Source organism: Salarias fasciatus, chromosome 3, assembly GCF_902148845.1.
Source record: "Salarias fasciatus chromosome 3, fSalaFa1.1, whole genome shotgun sequence".
Taxonomy (NCBI): domain Eukaryota; kingdom Metazoa; phylum Chordata; class Actinopteri; order Blenniiformes; family Blenniidae; genus Salarias; species Salarias fasciatus.
Window position 1 is genome coordinate 22,911,517 of NC_043747.1, and position 20,919 is coordinate 22,932,435.

At 44.8% G+C, this 20,919-nt stretch overlaps 2 protein-coding genes across 2 annotated transcripts in view; both read right to left on the reverse strand.

The window, feature by feature from the left end:
* LOC115385939 (NACHT, LRR and PYD domains-containing protein 12-like) overlaps positions 1-20,919 on the reverse strand; it is a 226,843-nt gene that overhangs the window by 117,492 nt on the left and 88,432 nt on the right. The window lies entirely within an intron of this gene.
* On the reverse strand, positions 1,257-8,543 carry LOC115385947 (NLR family CARD domain-containing protein 3-like). The gene is made up of 8 exons (XM_030088071.1): positions 8,461-8,543; positions 7,826-7,945; positions 7,604-7,668; positions 5,698-7,486; positions 4,886-5,059; positions 3,146-3,319; positions 2,726-2,899; positions 1,257-2,436 (listed from the first exon to the last, which is right to left on the reverse strand). Exons 1-8 carry the CDS (start codon positions 8,526-8,528, stop codon positions 2,427-2,429), a joined length of 2,574 nt encoding a protein of 857 aa, XP_029943931.1. The 5' UTR covers positions 8,529-8,543; the 3' UTR covers positions 1,257-2,426.

Consider the following 20,919-nt stretch of genomic DNA (forward strand, 5'->3'; position numbering starts at 1 on the left):
GCTCGAAAATTCGTGTGTGTGTGTGCGTTTTTGTGTTTGTACACGCGTATGTGTGAGTGCATGTCGGTGTGTGTGTGTCTGGACATGTTGAATGATGTCTGTAGTCGAGCGCTGCGCGCTCGACTTGTCATCGTTGTGTGTTTTGAGCGTGTGAAAGGCCTGAGGTCGAGCGCTGCGCGCTCGACTAGTCGTTGTCTGTGTTGCAGAAACAATAGGCCCTTCGCCCTTGGCAGGCCAGGGGCTCGGGCCTAAAAAGACTGCATGGAACCTTCAAACATCACTAAAAAAGAGTAAATAAACATAATGTCTTTTCAGAAGAGTGAAATGCATCCCAGATGAATATATAGGCTCATTTTTACCCACCAACACGATGAAGAAAAAGCAGGAAAAAAAATCAGTTTCAGACCGAGCGTAATGAAAAAATAAAAAAAAGATATGTTGAAGACGAACATAATAAGGGACAGACTAGGTTAGTCTGAAACGTATTTGAGAATGCAGTTTAGTTTTCTCAGAACGTAATTTTGTGGAGACAGGGTTGTATCAGAATGTAACTATTAATCATGCAAACCCAACAGTATAACTTCCCAAGCAGAGGAGAGATTGGTGCCATTTTCTGCTGGAGACTGATGCTGTCAGATCCCACGGACATGGTCCAGGACTCCTGTTTTTTCTTGCTAGCATTAGGTTATCTCCCTGTCTGATCAACTTTCTATTGAATTAAAGATCTTGTGCAGAGACTTCAATGTTTCGAGCATTTTTAATCACTCTTTTCTTCAGTTTTTTGCTCAAGTCTCAACAGTACAAGATTCAAACAGGCTGTCACTCAGTTTTTTAGAATCAATCTGTCCAACTTCTCATACAGTCAAACCAACACCACTCTCAGCATTTTAACACACTGACAGACGCAGTCCCTCCTTTTTCACCTCATCTTTTATCTTTAGATATTGTGTTTTTTTTCACTTCCCACTCTGTTGATCGTCATTATTTCATCGTGTTTCTTTTGGAATTCTCCACACAACTGAGCATACAGGACTGCTGTGAAGACATGTTGTGTAGACGTAGTGTTTAATTTCCACCAGTAGGGGGCTCTTCTGATCACCACTTTGTTCATCCTCAGGTGATGGACTCATATCATGAGCTTTACTTGCAAGATTTTATTTTGACCATGTGTCAGAAAAGTTGTGCATTCAGACCAGTTTCATTGAAATTAGAATTGATTTTTATTTTCAAAAGATTAAAAATCATCAAAGAACATGTCAAATAAACCAGTCATGTTTATTCAAGTGAAGGAAGAAGTGTGTTCATATATACATCTGAAAAAAAATGTTGAGATTTAACAGTACAGTGCAGAGGAATCAGAGGACTGAGCTCAACTTTTCCTTTTTTTCCCTCCCATCATACACTCTTTCTGTCCCTCTGTCAGAGAACACAGATCCTGACACTACTTGTCTCTGGGTGACATGCAGTATACAAAAGACAAATAAATCAACAACATATGTTAATTCGGTGACCAAAAAACAAACTGGAGCAATAATACACAAAAAAGGGGACAAAAAAAAAACAAAGACTGAGTTAATTGGCAGGTAATCACACTGTGAATCAGAAGAGATCAGATGTCTGACTCATCAGGTCAAACATCCAGTGAGGCTATAGAGCAAGGGGTTCCGGTCTTGGAAAATTTCCCTCAGGAGCCTCATACAAAATCTCAGCTTTTCCAATTTTGGATTACATTGGACCTCCTTGATCCACTTGTCAAAAGGGAGTGTGTTCATTTTTTTTCAGTAAAAAAAAAGAGAGAGAAAAAAAAGATGAACTGATTACTGATTACTGTACATCACATATCTGACTGTTCACTGCAGTTACGGAACAAGTGTTCACAGCAGTAAAGATCCAGCTTCCACAGCACTGGGGCTTTATTACTGGGTTTAGAGAGCTGTCCATGGTCCTGAAAGTTTTTACCATACAATCAAGGTGAAGCATCACAATATATAAATACATTTTTTTAAGCCACATGTTTTTTTTTTCCAGCCTTACTGGAACATTATTTTTGTTAAAATGCAAAGTTATTTAATGTCTAAACTGCCTCTGGTCTGAATAAAAACAGACCTTAAACTGCAGTGATTGACCATTTTGACGATTAATGACAGATATTGACGTATTTAATGTGGATGTGTATTGTGAACTTTACTTTAACATGATAGATGACAAATCTTTCTTGTTGTAGCCAAGACAAGTGCTGCGGTCAGTTTCTTTTTTTGACAGGATGGAGCAGATTGTCCAGTTCAGAGATGGAGTCATGGAAATATTTTTCGAGGAGGTTGAGCAGTGACTTTGCCCAAAGAGAGCCCAAAGGACTCTCACAGCTCTTCACACTGCAGATCTTCTGCTGGTTCCTCTGTCGCTCACTGCTGGATGAAACTCGCCTCTCAGATCCACCTGCAGAGAGATGAGAGGAGATGATCAGAGTCTCTGTGAAGCAGTGAGGACTTCAGTCCTGTTCAGAGCAGCAGTCATGAAGGACCACCACCGTCAGACCAACACAACAAGCCTGTGGCTCCTCTGATTGGCTGACTGTGTGTCCTCTGCTGTCCAATCCTGAAGCTGCTCAGCGTTCTCCTCTCACAGCCTCACTGAGAGTCAAACACTGGATCTTTGTTCTCACACTGACTGTGTTTAGTCCAAACCTGCTGAAAGCAGCATGGACTCACTCCAACCATCTACTGACCTCAGAGTCTGCAGGCTGCAGTCTGGACTCTCCTGAAGATCAACCAGCTGCTGCACATCTGGAGCCTGCAGTTGGTTGGAACCGAGGTGGAGCTCCTTCAGGTGGGGGGGGTTACAGTTCAGAGCTGAGGCTAGAGAAGAACAGCTGATCCTTGACAAACTGCAGTCCTCCAACCTGAATAAAGAGAGAAAGCAGCAGAATCAATGAGGAACCAATCAGATGAATAGATAGAGAGTTGTTGTTGATCTTGGCCACACACATCATCCACATGTCAGCACAACATTCACACACCTTATGTCCACACACACCAGTCAGCTGCTGCTGAGCTCAGTCCACTCTCTCACTGCAGGATCAGAGTCTCAGATCACAGCTGCTGACAAACATTTCTCCTTCTACAACAGGAACAGACAGTCAACTGACCTCAGAGTCTGCAGACCACAGAGTGGACTCTGCAGAAAACCACACAGCTGCTCAACTGCTGAATTTTGCAGAGGGTTTCCACTCAGGTCCAGATGTTTCAGGAGGGAGGGGTTGGACTTCAGAGCTGAGACCAGAGAAGAGCAGCTGATCTCTGACAAACTGCATTTATATAGCCTGAATAAAGAGAGAGAGAAGTGAGATTAGAGGACAAAGTTTGATGTTGAAGTAATTGAGAGCTGAATAAAGTTCAGACTGAAAGAGTTTAGGAATGTAAAGTCCAAATGGCTGAAGCCAACTGGAGGAGAAGAGCTCTTTTCAGACCCATCTCAGATCTTCAGCTCACACAGGAGCTGCACACCGAAGACTTCCTCCCTTTTTTGCATGGACACACATGAACCGAGTAACAACAAAAACCAGTGTTATCAACGTGTTTGTGTTTTCCCCTCCCTCCCTGGGGAGGGTGCCACTCATTGGCCCTTATTTTTTAATCTTGGTTCGAAATGAGTACAGATCTCAGCGTAGGATTCATCACATGACAGGATCAAAGTGTGATTTATCAAACATTCGCATCAGGCCAAACTCAGCATAGAAATGATCGGGTCTTGGCAAGCACGGCAGCTGAAATCAATTGTCAGATCTCGGACCGAGCTACACCCGGGATCGAACCAGACCCAGAACTGAGATGGACCCGAGGGTGCTGGACCAAGACGGGCTGTCATTGTTCTCCCGCTTCCACTAGTGGGAGAATAGCGCCAAAACCTGTATAAATCAGCTGACAAGACACGTCACAACAACATCACGTGACTCTCTGAAGAAGACAGCTGACAGCTGCCGAAACCGTCAGGTAAATAACAAAAATACCTCCCTGGTCTTTGGAAAAGAACCTTTGTTTTTGGATTATAAATTGGAAAGACCAATGAACCTTTTTGGACTAAGCTGGGCTCAGTCGCAGGTTGTGGGTCTTGCAACAGGAAAACACACAGCTAGAAACACCCAAGAATGGCTAAGAGGAAAACACCGGACTATTCTCAAGTGGCCTTCTATGAGTCCTGACCTCAATCCTATCCAACATCTTTGGAAGGAGCTGAAACATGCCGTCTGGAAAAGGCACCCTTCCAACCTGAGGCAACTGGAGCAGTTTGCTCATGAGAAGTGGCCAAAACACCTGCTGAAAGGTGCAGAAGTGTCATTGACAGTTACAGGAATTGTTTGATTGCAGTGATTGCCTCAAAGGGTAGTGCAACTAAATATTAAGTTAAGGGTGCCATCATTTTTGTCCAGGCCTGTTTCATGAGTTTTTTTTTTTTTTTTTTTTTTTGATAATTCTGTTGAAACATGGTTGAAAAGCAATGCCTGAATTTCACTGGTTACATTTCATAGAAATTTCATTTATTACTATTTAGGTCAGATTCAAGTTATTTCTTTGTCCACGTGTGTAGTTGTGGCCCTGGTTTCCAGGAAGCGAGGAAGGAGGGGAATCTTTTGTTATGCTCCAACCTTCGTATAGAATGGTGTGTAACTCCTGGAAACAAAGCGAAGTTTACTCTGACTGTACAACTCTTGATTTAACCCATTTTATTTGTTGATGAGGCCTGATGGAATGAATTCATTTTGCGCGCACACACACACACACACACACACACACACACACACACACACACACACACACACACACAGTAAAATCTTCCTTGTTTCCTCTTAGCAACTCCAAAAGGTTCTAACTTCAGACAGTGAACTGACCTCAGAGTCTCCAGTTTGCAGTTTGGACTCTCCAGTCCAGAACACAGAATCTTCACTGATGAATCCTTCAGCTTGATTATGTTCAGGTCCAGATGTTTCAGATGGGAGGGGTCAGACGTCAGAGCTGAGGAGATCACTTCACAGTCAGAATCATCGAGTACCAAGCGAGAAAGTCTGTAATGAGACAGAGAAAAGACAGGAAGTTGCTACAAGAGGGGACACTGTTGAATTCCTCTCAATAAGTCTAATAAGATTTAAGGCAAAGACAACCTGAGATTATATAAATACTGGAAACTGTCAGTCTGAAAACATTTTAAATGATCTAAAAAATCTATCCAAAATATTTCTGAACAAAATATTCTTGGTCTCATGACATAAATATTCATTCATTTTCCAAGCCGCTTACTTCTTTTCAGGGTCACGGGCTACTGGAGCCAATCCAAGCTACTTATAGAGAGGGCAGGGTACTCCCTTGACAGTATGCCAGTCTATCACAATGCCAACACATAGAGACAGACAACAAATCACAACCAGGGGCAATTTAGTGTTGCCAATTAACTTGACATGCGTGTTTTTGGAGAGTGGGAGGAAGCCAGAGTACCCAGAGGGAACCCACACACAAATTCCACACAGAAGGCCCCACGCACTGGCGAATTTTGAACCCTGGACCTTCCCTAGACAAATCAAAATCATCATTTGTTGCAGCGAGAGTTTCTTCATGAAGAATCATTGAGGAGTGACTCCACAGAGTAACTACAGGCAGTACTTCCTACAAACATCACTGAGATTTTGATCAGGACGTTTGGACTCACCGAAACTTCCTGCAATTCCTCACAGCTGGAATCAGTCTCCTTTGTCCCTCAGCTGATGTGTTGTACTTCTCAAGGTTCATCTCCTCCAGGACCTGGTCTGACATCTGCAGCATGTAGGCCAGAGCTGAGCAGTGGATCTCAGAGAGTTTCTTCTCTGATCTGTTCTCTGACTTCAGGAACTCTTGGATCTCCTGATGTACTGAGAGGTCCTTCATCTCCATCAGACAGTGGAAGATGTTGATGCTTCTGTCAGGAGACTTTTGAACACTCTTCATCTCCTTCAGGTTCTGGATGACACTCTGGATGGTTTCTGGACTGATCTCTGTCTGACCCAGCAGACCTTCTAAGAGTCTCTGGTTTGATTTCAGAGAGAGGCCATGAAGGAAGCGGACAAACAGGTCCAGGTGGCCGTTGTGGCTTCTGAGACATTTCTCCAGAACTTTCTGCAGGAAGATGTCAAGAGAAGTGAAATCATGATCCTTTTCGATGAAGCTCTCGAGTACGTCTGTCTTCCTGTTGGTGAAACAGTGGAACATGAAGACTGCAGCCAGAAACTCCTGAACAGTCAGATGGACAAAGCTGTAGACGACTTTCTGGAAGTTCACAGACTCTCTATTGAAGATCTGAGTACAGATTCCAGAGAACAGCGAGGCCTCAGTCACATCCAGACGACACTGCTCCAGGTCTTCTTGGTAGAACACCATGTTTCCTTTCTCCAGATGTTCAAAGGCCATCCTGCCCAGCTTCAGAAGAAGCTCCCTGTCAGCCTCCGTCAGCTCCTGTGGACCCGTCTCAGGTCCTTCATGGTACTTGAGCTTCTTCCTGTGTGTCTGAACCAGCACAAAGTGGGAGTACATGTCAGTCAGGGTCTGGGGCAGCTCTCCTCTCTGCTCTGTGCTCAACATGTGCTCCAGAACTGTAGCAGTGATCCAGCAGAAGACTGGGATTCCACACATGATGTGGAGGCTCCTGGAGGTCTGGATGTGGGAGATGATTCTGCTGCTCAGCTCCTCATCACTCAGCCTCCTCCTGAAGTACTCCTCCTTCTGGGCGTCAGTGAAGCCTCGCACTTCTGTCAGTCTGTCCACACATGTTGGAGGGATCTGATGGGCCGCCGCCGGTCGGGAAGTGATCCAGACCCGAGCCGAGGGCAGCAGATCCCCCCGGATGAGGTTAGTGAGCAGCAGGCTGACTGAAGACTGCTGGGAGACGTCAAGCAGCCGCCGGCTGCTGCTGAAGTCCAGAGAAAGTCTGCTTTCATCCAGGCCGTCAAAGATGAAGAGCAGCTTGCAGACAGCCAGCTCCTCTGCCGTCAGCTTCTGGAGCGTGGGATGGAAAACAGCCAGCAGCGAGAGGAGACTGTACGGCCGCTCTCCCAGCAGGTTCAGCTCTCTGAAGGAGAGCACCACCAGCACACTGACATCCTGGTTCTCCAGGCCCTCGGCCCAGTCCAGAGTGAACTTGTGCACCGAGAAGGTTTTTCCACTACCGGCCACGCCGCTGGTCAGAACCACTCGGATATGTCTGAGCTGCTGGGCCGAGGCTTTGAAGATGTCCTGAACCCTGATGGCAGTGTGATGGAGGCTCTCCTTCCTGGAAGCTGTCTCCAGCTGCTTCAGCTCAGGTTCCCTCTGAAGCTCCTCACTGAGTCCCTCTGTGATGTGGAGCTCAGTGTAGATCCTGTTGAGGAGGCTTCCTCCTCCTGCTTCATCACTTCCTTCAGTCACACGTTCACATCTCCTCCTCAGACTCTTCTTATGTTCTTCTAGAAGCTGCTGCAGACCAACACCTGCTCAAAGACAACAACAACAATCAGACTGCACACAAATAACAAGCTTTCATAACTCTACAACACAAGTCTAGTGAAGACAAACCAGTCCCTCAGCAGACACATGTCCTCTCTTACTTGGTGTGGCGACGCTTCTGGAGCTTTCTGGCTGCTCCTCACAGACATCACTGCTCTTCTTCTCTCTGTGGACACCAAGAATCATTTACTCTGAGTAACACTCAGCAAAGACACTAAGATCCAGCTTCAGTGGTGGTGCTACACAATATTGGAGCTCAACTTTGAAGTGAACACATGTCTCACACTGGTTTGGAGGTAAAAATATGAAATATAGTTTATTACTTTGTATCTGAAGGTCCAGGTTCAGCACTGAAGTGGGGTGAAACATCTATGGACCAGTCACTCTTCATAGACAACCTGGTGGAGCCTGAAGACTCTGCTGTGTGTCTGAACTGCTGGTATCTGCGCACACACACACACACACACACACACACACACACACATACATACACACACACACACACACACACACACACACACATACACACACTCAGTGATATCACTTTAACCACACGATCTCAAAGTGTGGCCTGTGGATCAATTGCGGCCAACAGCAACATTTCTGGCAGTCTGCAATGAATTCCAGTTATTTGTTTAAATCCAGCTGTACATGGCTTTGAAAAACTCTCTGTGTCAAATTTTTTGGCACCATCTATGAATAAGCACCAATATTCCAGGTTTGGTTTTGACCTCACTTTCGCTCCCTCCCAGAAATCCACAGTGCAAAGTTTTTGTTTTTTTTTTTTCATGATCATTGTTTTTAACACTGGTTAGCCTCACTTAACTGCCTCGCCTTACTCTGTCTCCTTTTGGAGACGGTGACCTCATGTGGGAGCGGGAGCCAGGCTGGTTCAGAAAAAAAACATTTTGTTGGCGAGAAGAAACATCGGTTTCAAGATAAATGGACAAACGCTTACTCTGTGGCTGAAGGTCCAGGTTCAACACTGAAGTGGGGTGGACCATCTTTGGACCGGTCACTCTTCATAGACAACCTGGTGGATCCTGAAGACTCTGCTGTGTTTCTGAGCTGCTGACATCTACACACAACATAAATTCAGTTGTAAAGAGGTGCACCATGGTAGAGGTCAAATGTCAGTCCCACACGGCCCAGAGTTTCAGTTGTGGTCAAAACGTGTTCAATCATTGGTTGTGACTGAAGTTCTAAATGAATGAATGTTCACTTTGAGCAGACTAAAACGCCAAGCGCTACATTTTTTCTTCTGTTGTGGTGTTTTAGTGGATTCTGGACGTGGACTCTGCAGGAGCAACTGACGTCTCTTACCTGTCCTCAGACTCTGATCTGTCCTCCTCTTCATCCACGTCAGACATGTTCAGTCAGGCTGAGAGAGAAAACAGAAACAAGAATCAGGACTAACTGGTTTAATGTATACACACACACACACACACACACACACACACACACACACACACACACACACACACACACACACACACACACACACACCACACACCACACACCACACACACACACACACACACACACACACACACACACACACACACACACACACCTATCTCAGCTCTGTTTTCACACATTGATGTTAAAACTGTCCTCAATATTTTCTCCTTCTCTCTCTCTCTCTCTCTGTCTCTCTGTCTCTCTCTCTCTCTCTGTCTATTCAATTCAATTCAATTCAAAGAAGCTTTATTGGCATGACAAACACACATTCACATTGCCAAAGCGTTACATAAAAAAAGCAAACAATATAAACAGTTTAACATACTTCACTGAAGTGAAAACAGTGCAAGTCCGTGCGAATACTATAAAATAAGAATAAAAATTAAAAGAATAAGAATATATTGTCTCTTTTGTACTTTATACATGCTGAAATTACCAGTGTGCAATTTGGCTGTGAAGTGTTCAGAGTGTTATTATTTTTATATACATATACAGGACCAGTTCCATGTGCTGGGACACAGCCTCATTCACAGGATGAGATGGTCTTGGTTCTGGTCCCGATCTGTCCTCCTCCTCGGGTTCATGGAGGGTTCAGTTTTTCAGTCCGTCTCCTGTTGCAGCCGTGCACAAACCTGTCTGCTGTGTTTACACACTGCTGTACTTCCCCGAGCAGGTCTGGCAGTTTGAGCAGTTTGAGCATGTCAGGCATGCAGGCTCTCTCTCTCTCTCTCTCTCTCTCTCTCTCTCTCTCTCTCTCTCTCTCTCTCGCTCCCTCTCTCGCTCCCTCTCTCTCTCTCTCTATCTCTCTCTCTCTCTCACACACACACACACACACACACACACACACACACACACACACACACACACATACTTCCCCACTTGAACATTAAAGGACAGCAGATAAAGACTCACCTGCCTCTCCTTCTCTGAGACAGTAGACTGGACGTTGGACTCTGAACTCAGTGCTTCTCTTCAGTTTCCTGGTTCCACTGTTGTTCCTGGTTCACCTGAACAGAGCTGCTCCTCCTCCTGACAGTGGGCTGGTTCAACAGCTTGTTTTTGTTTCCATGAGGGAAATGTTGAGCAGCTCAGGAAGGCAGTTAGATGATTAACTGAGATTAGTAATCGAGGCACTCTGACAGCAGTTTGTCAAGAACTTTCAGTAAAGAACCAAGAACTTGAATTGTTCTGTATTGACATTATAAAATCTGTGAGGTCGCATTTGTGTGTCATCTTCAAATATGCTTCAGACACACATCTTTGTATTCCATTTCAATAATATTTATATTTTCTGTTAATATTTTAAAGAAAAATACAGTATTTTAGATCAATAACTCCCAGGTTATTTGACCTTTTGACTCCAGATCACTTGTGGATGGTGTTGCAGGTAAAAGTTTACCAAGTATTGTCTTACAGTAATGACATGACTTTATTGGGTATGAAGGAAAGTAACACATCGAATTTAGAATTTTTTGCTTTTAATTGAGCTGTGTTTGCCTTTGTGTAAAGTTCTGGTCCTTCCAGCCTGTGCAGCCTGCATGGCTGGCTGAGCTTACGGCACGGCGGAAAGATAACAACGATGATCGTTTCAGCTTGTTCTGACCTTCGTTAATCACACAATCTCTAGCTCATAAAACAGATCTCGTTTCACTCACATAAACACCAAAAGTTCTCCAAGTGAAATCCTTCACAATGCCTGTGATCATGTCTGTGAATCAGCATTGTTACATTGTGAGCGCAGTGACATTTTGTTCATGAGCCCTGATACTTTCGTGATGTGACACACATTGCACCGTTCCTGCTTTTCTGGACAAAAACTTGATGCTCCGCCCCTTTGTTGATGCATCAAACCTTTGTTGTCACAACTGGACTACAGAGGACGGAAGAGTTCAAGACTGAGCAGAAATTAACCGAAACTGTGCAGCTTCTGCAAAGAACAGTGAACTTCCCACTAATCGATACTGATCACCCCTGATCAATAGTGATCAATACTGATCATCACTGATCACCCTTGGACCCCACTGCTCTACACTGATCACCTGCACCCAGATCCTTCTCTCCACCAACCCATCAATCAAATACTTTATAGTCCTTTTCTTCTGTGAAATCATCTGTTGATCATGTACACGATTTAAGAATTCATTAACAGTTAGTCAGAATTTTCTTGCATTTCTTTCCTTTTAATGGTTTTTAGTGCATTTCTGTTTTAACTTTATAGGATAAACTCATTAGATCTTTATTTTTTGTCTTATTGTCTTTCTTATTGACCATTTAATTTATTTTTAGCATGAGCATAAAGAAAAATCCTTTTTTTTTTAGGTTTTTTTTCCTCTGATGTTTCCAAAAGCCTGTTATGAGATTATCTTCCTCGAGTTTTACATCAAACAAAAAAAAACATTATGTCGAAGTGATGATACGACCATGATGGCTGTCCAAGTGTATACACAGTGAATTATGGAATTAAAGTAATAAGTAGAGAAAATACTTTTCTTTCATACCCTGGACCCCTGCAGCCAGATGGGGGCGCTAGGGGCAGTTTTGTCTTTTGTGCATGCCCTGTCTCACCTGTTCTCTGTCTGCTCCTCATGTTCTCATGGCTGGTCACCTTCGTCATGTTCCTAATGTTCCGCACCTGTGTTCCCTCCCATTTCAGCCCTGCTTCCCGTGCTTGTGCTTGTCGGCTCCTTGTGGGTCTCTCCACGTGTTCTGTTTGAGTGTCGTTGCCTGCGTCAGCTCAACTCTGCCCTGTGATCCTCGTGTGTTTTTGGAAATGTAGGAGTTTAGATCAACCCGTGCTGCCTGCGCTTGGGTCCTTCCACCTCGCACCTTGACATTTTCATGTGCAGGCTTTTCCTAATTAGGAAAGCCATTCGCTATTTACAGAATAAACTAGTAACTAATTACTTTTCATATGTAACTCACCCAACACTGCTTGTTGATCACATAACTACAAAGGGTGGTTCAGACACACCGTGTTTTACCTGTAATAGTTTTAGAAATTCATATTTACATCTTGAAATAAATACAGTAGTTTAACTCAGTACCCTCGAGATATTTTTGACCAATTGACTCCATATCAGCATTAATAAAGCTTTCATTCAATTACTTTATTTTTCATCGGTGTTTTAGTAGTAGTAGTAGTATATTATGTTGTATTCAGCATTGTGTGACTGGCTTCACTGTGTTTTCCACAGTGCTGGCCAGCTTGACCACTGTCTGTCTAACTAACTAACTAACGAACTAACTAACTGACCACTCCAGCCCAGATGGAGCCTTGGAATTGTGGCAATAAATAAAACAAAGATGACGAAAATTACTAAAAAATTCTTCAGTAGTTCTAAACATATTAAGGCTGTTTTTTCCTCACCTTTTGTCTTCCAACTAATTTTGCTTCTACAGTGTCCATTACAGTGATATGAAGGGTTTTTTTCTCAGTGCTGCCTGGTTCTTGCAGGCAGGAAGAAGCCCAAAATAAGGAACTGCATAAAGAAAACCAGCCTGGAAATCTTTACAGAATTAAAAAAAAAAATCAATCTCAAACACTGAATTAAAAAAAAGCACTTTTAAGCAGTGCAAGAACTTCAGTTTTTTACTTTAAATTTCATCATGAGTCACCCGTGAAAGCGGGGCCTCACCATCCTTATAACTTTTTGGGTTTTAAGCAGGAGGTGTCAGAAAAGTTACCTCAGGGATTGCTGGCTTGTGGCGGCCAAGCGTTCATACCCAGTGAGAAAACATGAAGGAGTTTCTTTAACACTATGGAATACCGATGCTATAGTCTTTGATGCTTTTCCATCTGGTGCACTCATGTAACGTCTGTCTCTGGAGCTGATATTTCTTTAACTGATGTAACTGTCTCACCAGTTGGTATAGGATCCTTCAGCCCGTCTACCTGTAAGAATAATCATAAAATCCACACCCTTTTCCAAAGTAATATTGTCTCTATTTATCCAGGTATGTCTTTCTGGAATAATCGTGTGTAACTTATTTTCGGGAAAAATCTGGTCTCTACTCTGTGGTCAAACAAAACCTTCTCACTCATGACTTCCAACAGATCGACACAGTGGTCACAGGTCCAGCTGCAGGCCAGATGTGGCCACCTTTCTGCAGTGCACGCACCGTGTTGTGACCTGAGTTATAGCCCCAGAAACAGAACACAAGAAGTTGTTGAATAAGAACATTTTTTTATGTTTTATTATTGTTTGACACTAAAAGTGTGTGTGTGGCCTGTAAAGGACACATAATACAAATAACATCAATGCTGTACGCTTATAGAAACAGACATAATAAAATTTTAGTTTTGTTATGTATAATTTTAAATGACATAATTAAATAATAAACATTGGAAATATTTGACCAGAGATTTGTCAACTTTACCACAGTCACAACAGTGACATACACTAATGAATTCATTATTCAATGCAGAGGAATGGAAATGTAGCAATTTTTCAGAGCAACTTGATCCATTAAAAAAAACAAAAAAACAAAACAAAACACTAAAATAGTCCATGACGCAAATCAGCTGCCTTCTGGTTTCAAACGTGTCCAGAGCAACCAGCCACCCCAGCAACAAGGACATCGTAGCGTGGCTACAATGCTGTTCATCAAGCTGAAAGAACATATGCCAAAATGAATGAAGTATGGTTCATGTGCATCAACTGACCGGAGAATATGGGAATAAAGTAGACATTTGTTGCTGGAAAAGTCGTCAAAATGAAGATAAGTCTACAAACTATATTGAAATGCAGCATTTTCCACCAAAAATAGAAGAGATGTCAGCCATGTTTTTCATTGGAGCAGGCAGAGAGACAGCAGTCACGTGACCTGAAGATAGACTCAAAGGAAAGACTGGGATGATCAAACGTAGCATTGAAACACACTCTAGGCGTTTATCGTGACATGCCTACAATATATGCTGTGGACCAACGTAGCTTTTATACAATTTGGAGTGAGACTGGGTTGAGTCTTCACACCGCAGATCTTCTGCTGGTTCCTCTGTCACTCACTGCTGGACCTCAGAGTCTGCAGGCTGCAGTCTGGACTCTGCTGAAGATCAACCAGCTGCTGCACATCTGGATCCGGCAGCTGGTTGAAAAGCAGGTCAAGCTCCTTCAGGTGGGAGGGGTTGGACTTGAGAGCTGAGGCCAGAGAAGAACAGCTGATCTTTGACAAACTGCATCCGTCCAACCTGATTTCGGAGAGAAAGCAGCAGAATCAGTGAGGAGGAAACAATCAGATGTAATGAGCAGCTCCACATTACTGTGTCCTGACCTCAGAGTCTGTAGATGACAGAGTGGACTCCTCAGAAAACTACAAAGCTTCTCAACTCCTGAATCCTGCAGCTGGTTCCAACTCAGGTCCAGATCTTTGAGGAGGGAGGGGTTGGACTTCAGAGCTGAGACCAGAGAAGAACAGCTGATCTCTGACAACCCACAGTTCTCCAGTCTGAATAAAAAGAGGAAGATGTGAGACCAGAGGACAAGGTTTGATTTTGAAGTCATTGAGCGCTGAAGAAGGTTCAGACTTTAAGAGATTAAAAATTATAAGCCCAAACAGCAGAAGCCAACAGGAGGAGAAGAGCTCTTTTCAGACACATCTCCAGCTAACATAAAAGCTGCACACCGAGGACTTGGACTTCATGGATAGTCAGTGATGCCCAACCTATGCTTGGGACAACAAATATTAAACTTAATATCAACTTGTATGATTGGAACATTGTCGAATTGTTTCAAATTGAATCAGTCTGTAATAAAGGGATATCACTGTTGAATTAAATCTTAATCTTTGTATCTCAGTGCATATCAATCAGCCTGTTATCTGCACTTTAGTGTCAACACAACTTTCACTGAAACACAAACTCAGAAATGGAGTCTGACCGCAGAGTCTGCAGAGCACAGAGTGGACTCTCCAGAAAACCACACAGCTGCTCAACTCCTGAATCCTGCAGCTGGCTCACACTCAGGTCCAGATGTTCCAGATGTTTCTGGAGGGAGGGGTTGGATTTCAGAGCTGAGACCACAGAAGAACAGCTGATCTCTGACAACCAGCAGCTCTCCAACCTGAATAAAGAGAGAAAGAAGTGAGATTAGAGGACGAAGTTTGATGTTAAAGTCACTGAGAGCTGAAGAAGGTTCAGACTTACAAGCAGGTCAAGGTAGTTATACTTTTGATTCCTTCAAAAAGGAGCTTTGTCAACTTGTAGCCTGGTGCTATTTCCCTCCTGGCCACTGTGAGTGCTGCAGTGTATTTGTTGTGGTGGCTGGGGGTCCCCCGGACACTATACAGTCACTATATACTTAAAATGCACATTTCTTCCACTGCTCGCTCTCTCTCGTGGTGGTAGTGGCCCAGTGTGGCTTGACGTGGCACATTGATGTGCAGCAGTGTGTGTTGGCATTTCCGTCCTACTTGCTCCCGTGGACACTTCCCCCTCTTGCTGTTAAAGTGAGTGTTTTGCTGTCCTTTTGTGTTGGTGTATCAATGTAACCATGCCTTTTAGATGTGTGTGTGTGTGCATGTGTGAGCAGCACCTTGAGCCCTGTGTCCTCCCACAAGTGGAGAGTTGCTGCACCCGGTAGGTATTTATTTCAATCTTAAGCAGTTAAATGTTCATGTTTTTTACTTAAAATCTAGTGTCAGATTCCTTGCTTGTCATGTATAAACTTGGCCATCAAAGCTGATTCTGATTAAAAACTGATGTTGATGTTTCTCAGTGGCCTGCTGTACCACGGCAGACGCCACCATCACCAGTCCTGGAGCTGCACTGCAGTTTGATTTTATCATTGACTGTGTGATTTTACATTTTGCTTTCCCTGTTAGTCCTGCTTTGTTTTGTATTTTTTACATTGTTGTGAGTCTGGACAGGGGACTGTGACCCTGACCCGGTTTGTCCTGGACCTGGGTCGTGCAACAGGCTGATTTGAGGTCTGTATGTGTGTCACCTCCCAATCACCTGGACACAACATGTATTTTTAGTGCTATCTCTTTCTTGATTTAGTTTGTTTTAGGCTACTTGACATAGAGTCAACAAGTCTAGAGTTTGTAGAGTTTGGAGCTCCAGCTGGGAGATCAGTGACAGCTTGATCCAGGAGAGATCAGCCCAGAAAGCTGAAGGTCAACCTTTAGTGTCAACACTACTTTACTGAAACACACTCAAACATGGAGTCTGACCTCAGAGTCTGCAGACGACAGAGTGGACTCTCCAGAAAACCACACAGCTGCTCAACTGCTGAATCCTGCAGCTGGTTGAAACTCAAGTCCAGGTGTTCCAGATGTTCCTGGAGGGAGGGGTTGGACTTCAGAGCTGAGACCACAAAACTGCTCTCTAGCAAATCACAGCTGCCCAACCTGAATAAAGAGAGGAAGAAGTGAGATTAGAGGACCAAGATTGGTGTTGAAGTCACTGAGCACTGAAGAAGGTTCAGACTGGAAGAGTTGAGAAATGTGAAATCCAAACAGCTGAAGTTCAACTAACACAGCAGCTACAATGAAGACTTTTTTTTAACGTAAAACAAACACCAGGAAACAAAGCTGTTGCAGACAGGTCCCTCTTGAAAATGAGACCCTGGGTCCCTTAATGGTCCCAGCCTGTATAAATAAAGGCTCAAAAGCGACACACACACACACACACACACACACACACACACACACACACACGCACACGCACACGCACACGCACACACGCACACGCACACACGCACACACGCACACACACACACACACACACACACACACACACACACACAGTAAAATCCTCCTCAAAGTTTCAGTGATTTGACTCCAACAGATTGTAACTTCAGACAGTGAACTGACCTCAGAGTCTCCACTTTACAGTTTGGACTCTCCAGTCCAGAACACAGAATCATCATTGGTGAATCCTCCAGGATGTTCATACTCAGGTCCAGATGTTTCAGATGGGAGGGGTCAGACTTCAGAGCTGATGAGATCACTTCACAGTCAGAATCAGAGAGCCAATGGCCATGGAGTCTGTAATGACAGAGTGAAGACACTTTGTTGGAATCCTCCTGTTTGACATTAGATCTTCAGCTCAGTCAGTCTGTTCCCCTTCAGCTAGCCACCACTCTGTCATTTCATCATCAGATGGCTTCTGGCCTGACTTACAAGGTCTTCCTCCCTGCATCTTCCTCCCTTCAGTCTCACAAAATGTTTGAATACACAATCACCTCCACAAACTGCAGTGATTCTCAGCCATGGGGCCACAGTCCAAAGAAAGGCCGTGAGCAACAACTACTGAGCCACGAGACCTCAATTCAGCTTCCCACCACTCATTGTCAATGATAAGTCAGTCAGTGGTTAAACAGGCTCCAATAAGCAGCAGTCTTGTCTTGTATTGCAAAAAGAATCGGCTTCATTAACGTAGACGAACCGTCTCACGGGATGTTCATCGGGATTAATAGCTGATAAGCTGCGAGACAGAAATGACCCAAATGAAGTTTGAAAAACAAGACATAGTGTAGCCTGGGAGCCCATGAAAACCTTAATCTTCTGTTGCATGGAGCATGATTGTTGAAGCTCGAGTTTTTTTTATGACGGATCATTGAGGAACATCTCCACAGAGTAACTAAAGGAATGTACTTCTTACAAACATCACTTAGGTACTGATCATGACATGTGGACTCACCGAAACTTCCTGCAGTTCCTCACAACTGGGATCAGTCTCCTTAGTCCTTCGTCTGATGTCCTGTACTTACTCAGGTCCACCTCCTCCAGGACCTTGTCTGACATCTGCAGCATGGAGGCCAGAGCGGAGCAGTGGATCTCAGAGAGTTTCTTCTTTGATCTGGTCTGTGATTCCAGGAACTTTTCGACCTCCTGATGTACTGAGAGGTCCTTCATCTCCATCAGACAGTGGAAGATGTTGATGATTCTGTCAGGAGACATTTTGACATTGCTGAGCTCCTTCAGGTTCTTGGTGACTCTCTGGATGGTTTCTGGACTGATCTCTGTCCAACCCAGCAGACCTTCTAAGAGTCTCTGGTTGGATTTGAGAGCGAGGCCATGAAGGAAGCGGACAAACAGGTCCAGGTGACCGTTCTGACTTCTGAGGGATCTCAGCAGGACTTTCTGGAGGATCACGTCAAGTGATTGTAAAGCATCATCATGACAATTTCTCTTATTGATGAAGGTCTTCAGTACATCTGTCTTCCTGTTGGTGAAACAGTGGAACATGAAGACTGCAGCCAGAAACTCCTGAACAGTCAGATGGACGAAGCTGTAGATGACTTTCTGGAAGATCACAGACTCTCTTTTGAAGATCTGAGTACAGATTCCAGAGAACAGCGAGGCCTCAGTCACATCCAGACCACACTGCTCCAGGTCTTCTTGGTAGAACACCATGTTTCCTTTCTCCAGATGTTCCAAGGCCATCCTGCCCAGCTTCAGAAGAAGCTCCCTGTCAGCCTCCGTCAGCTCCTGTGGACCCGTCTCAGGTCCTTCATGGTACTTGAGCTTCTTCCTGTGTGTCTGAACCAGCACAAAGTGGGAGTACATGTCAGTCAGGGTCTGGGGCAGCTCTCCTCTCTGCTCGCTGCTCAACATGTGCTCCAGAACTGTAGCAGTGATCCAGCAGACGACTGGGATTCCACACATGATGTGGAGGCTCCTGGAGGTCTGGATGTGGGAGATGATTCTGCTGCTCAGCTCCTCATCACTCAGCCTCCTCCTGAAGTACTCCTCCTTCTGGGCGTCAGTGAAGCCTCGCACTTCTGTCAGTCTGTCCACACATGTTGGAGGGATCTGATGGGTCGCCGCCGGTCGGGAAGTGATCCAGACCCGAGCAGAGGGCAGCAGATCCCCCCGGATGAGGTTAGTGAGCAGCACGGTGACTGAAGACTCCTGGGAGACGTCAAGCAGCCGCTGGCTGCTGCTGAAGTCCAGAGAAAGTCTGCTTTCATCCAGGCCGTCCAAGATGAAGAGCATCTTACAGACAGCCAGCTCCTCTGCCGTCAGCTTCTGGAGCGTGGGATGGAAAACAGCCAGCAGCGAGAGGAGACTGTACGGCCGCTCTCCCAGCAGGTTCAGCTCCCTGAAGGAGAGCACCACCAGCACACTGACATCCTGGTTCTCCAGGCCCTCGGCCCAGTCCAGACTGAATTTGAGCACCGAGAAGGTTTTTCCACTGCCGGCCACGCCGCTGGTCAGAACCACTCGGATGTGTCTGAGCTGCTGGGCCGAGGCTTTGAAGATGTCCTGAACCCTGATGGCAGTGTGATGGAGGCTCTCCTTCCTGGAAGCTGTCTCCAGCTGCATCAGCTCAGGTTCCCTCTGAAGCTCCTCACTGAGTCCCTCTGTGATGTGGAGCTCAGTGTAGATCCTGTTGAGGAGGCTTCCTCCTCCTGCTTCATCACTTCCTTCAGTCACACGTTCACATCTCCTCCTCAGACTCTTCTTATGTTCTTCTAGAAGCTGCTGCAGACCAACACCTGCTCAGAGACAACAACAACAATCAGACTGCACACAAACAACAAGCTTTCATGCCTCCACAGTCTCTCAGCAGACACATGTCCACTCTTACTTGGTGCAGCTCTTCTTCTGGATCCTTCTGGCTGCTCCTCACAGACATCACTCCTCTTCCTCTTTCTGTGAACACCAAGCAACATTTGAGCAACACAGCTGTTGTGGAATTTTTGGTGAATCAGAGCCGAAGATGAAGAGTCAATGTGTTGACGCTGCACCAAGAGGATTTATTGAGGATTGCAGAGGAAGCACACACAAATCAGCTGATTGAGAGCAAGGTTGTTGCTCTGGGGAGAATCCATGTCATGTCTTATAGCCAGATCCCACGAGACTAGCAGACATTGTTTCTCAGGGGAAACAGTCCCTAGACCAAGTGACTTCAGACAAAACAGGGCGGCCTTCACACTGTGTTCCTGAGAACTTGAAAACAAAGCATTATTCCATATCAATAGCAAAGATGCAGATTCAACTCTCACACTGCTCAGAATGTCAGATCTGAACCTGAAAGTGAGGGGAACATCTCTCACTCTGATTTGCATTAAATATCAGGAAAAATGATCATGAAAGAAGAAGACAAGAATGAATGTGAAGGCGAGGAGGAGCATGATGAGACAAACAGGATCAGAGAGGTTCAGGAAGATCAGTCAAAGTTTGAGTCGCTTTACTTCTCCTGGTTACATGTGTTGAGACGATGACAGAGAATGATGGAGCGACGGAGAAGAGTGGTCTGTGAAAATCAGCCCAGGTCAGGTGGTGAGAGCAGATGTGGCTTCTAGTGGGTAGCCCAACCCGGTAAACACACACACACACACACACACACACACACACACACACACACACACACACACACACACACACACGCATGGTCTTATATTTCTATCCTTGTGGGGACCGTCCATTGACTCCCATTCATGTCCAGCCCCTAACCCTGACCCTTACCCTAACCCTAACCCACACCACAATAAAGCCTAACCCTAAAGAAATGTTTTTGCACTTTTACTTTTTTCAGTAACAACAACATGGTCAAGAAAACACTGTTTCTCCTACTTAGGACCGGAAAAAGGTCCCCACAAGGCACGTCGTTCCACGTTTTGCTATCCTTGTGGGGACATTTGGCCCCGACAAGGATAGAAATACAAGAACACACACACACACACACACACACACACACACACACACACACACACACACACACACACACACACACACACTTTTGTCTTTCTATCCTTGTGGGGACCTTTCATTGACTCCCATTCATATCTAACTCCTAACCCTAACCCACACCAAAACAAAGCGTAGCCCTAAAGAAATGTTTTTGCACTTTTTCAGTAACAACAACATGGTCAAGAAGACACTGTTTCCCCTCATGGGGACCCAAAAAATGTCCCCACGAGGCACATTGTACCGGAATTTCCTATCCTTGTGGGGACATCTGGTCCCCACAAGGATGGAAAAACGTGTACACACACACACACACACA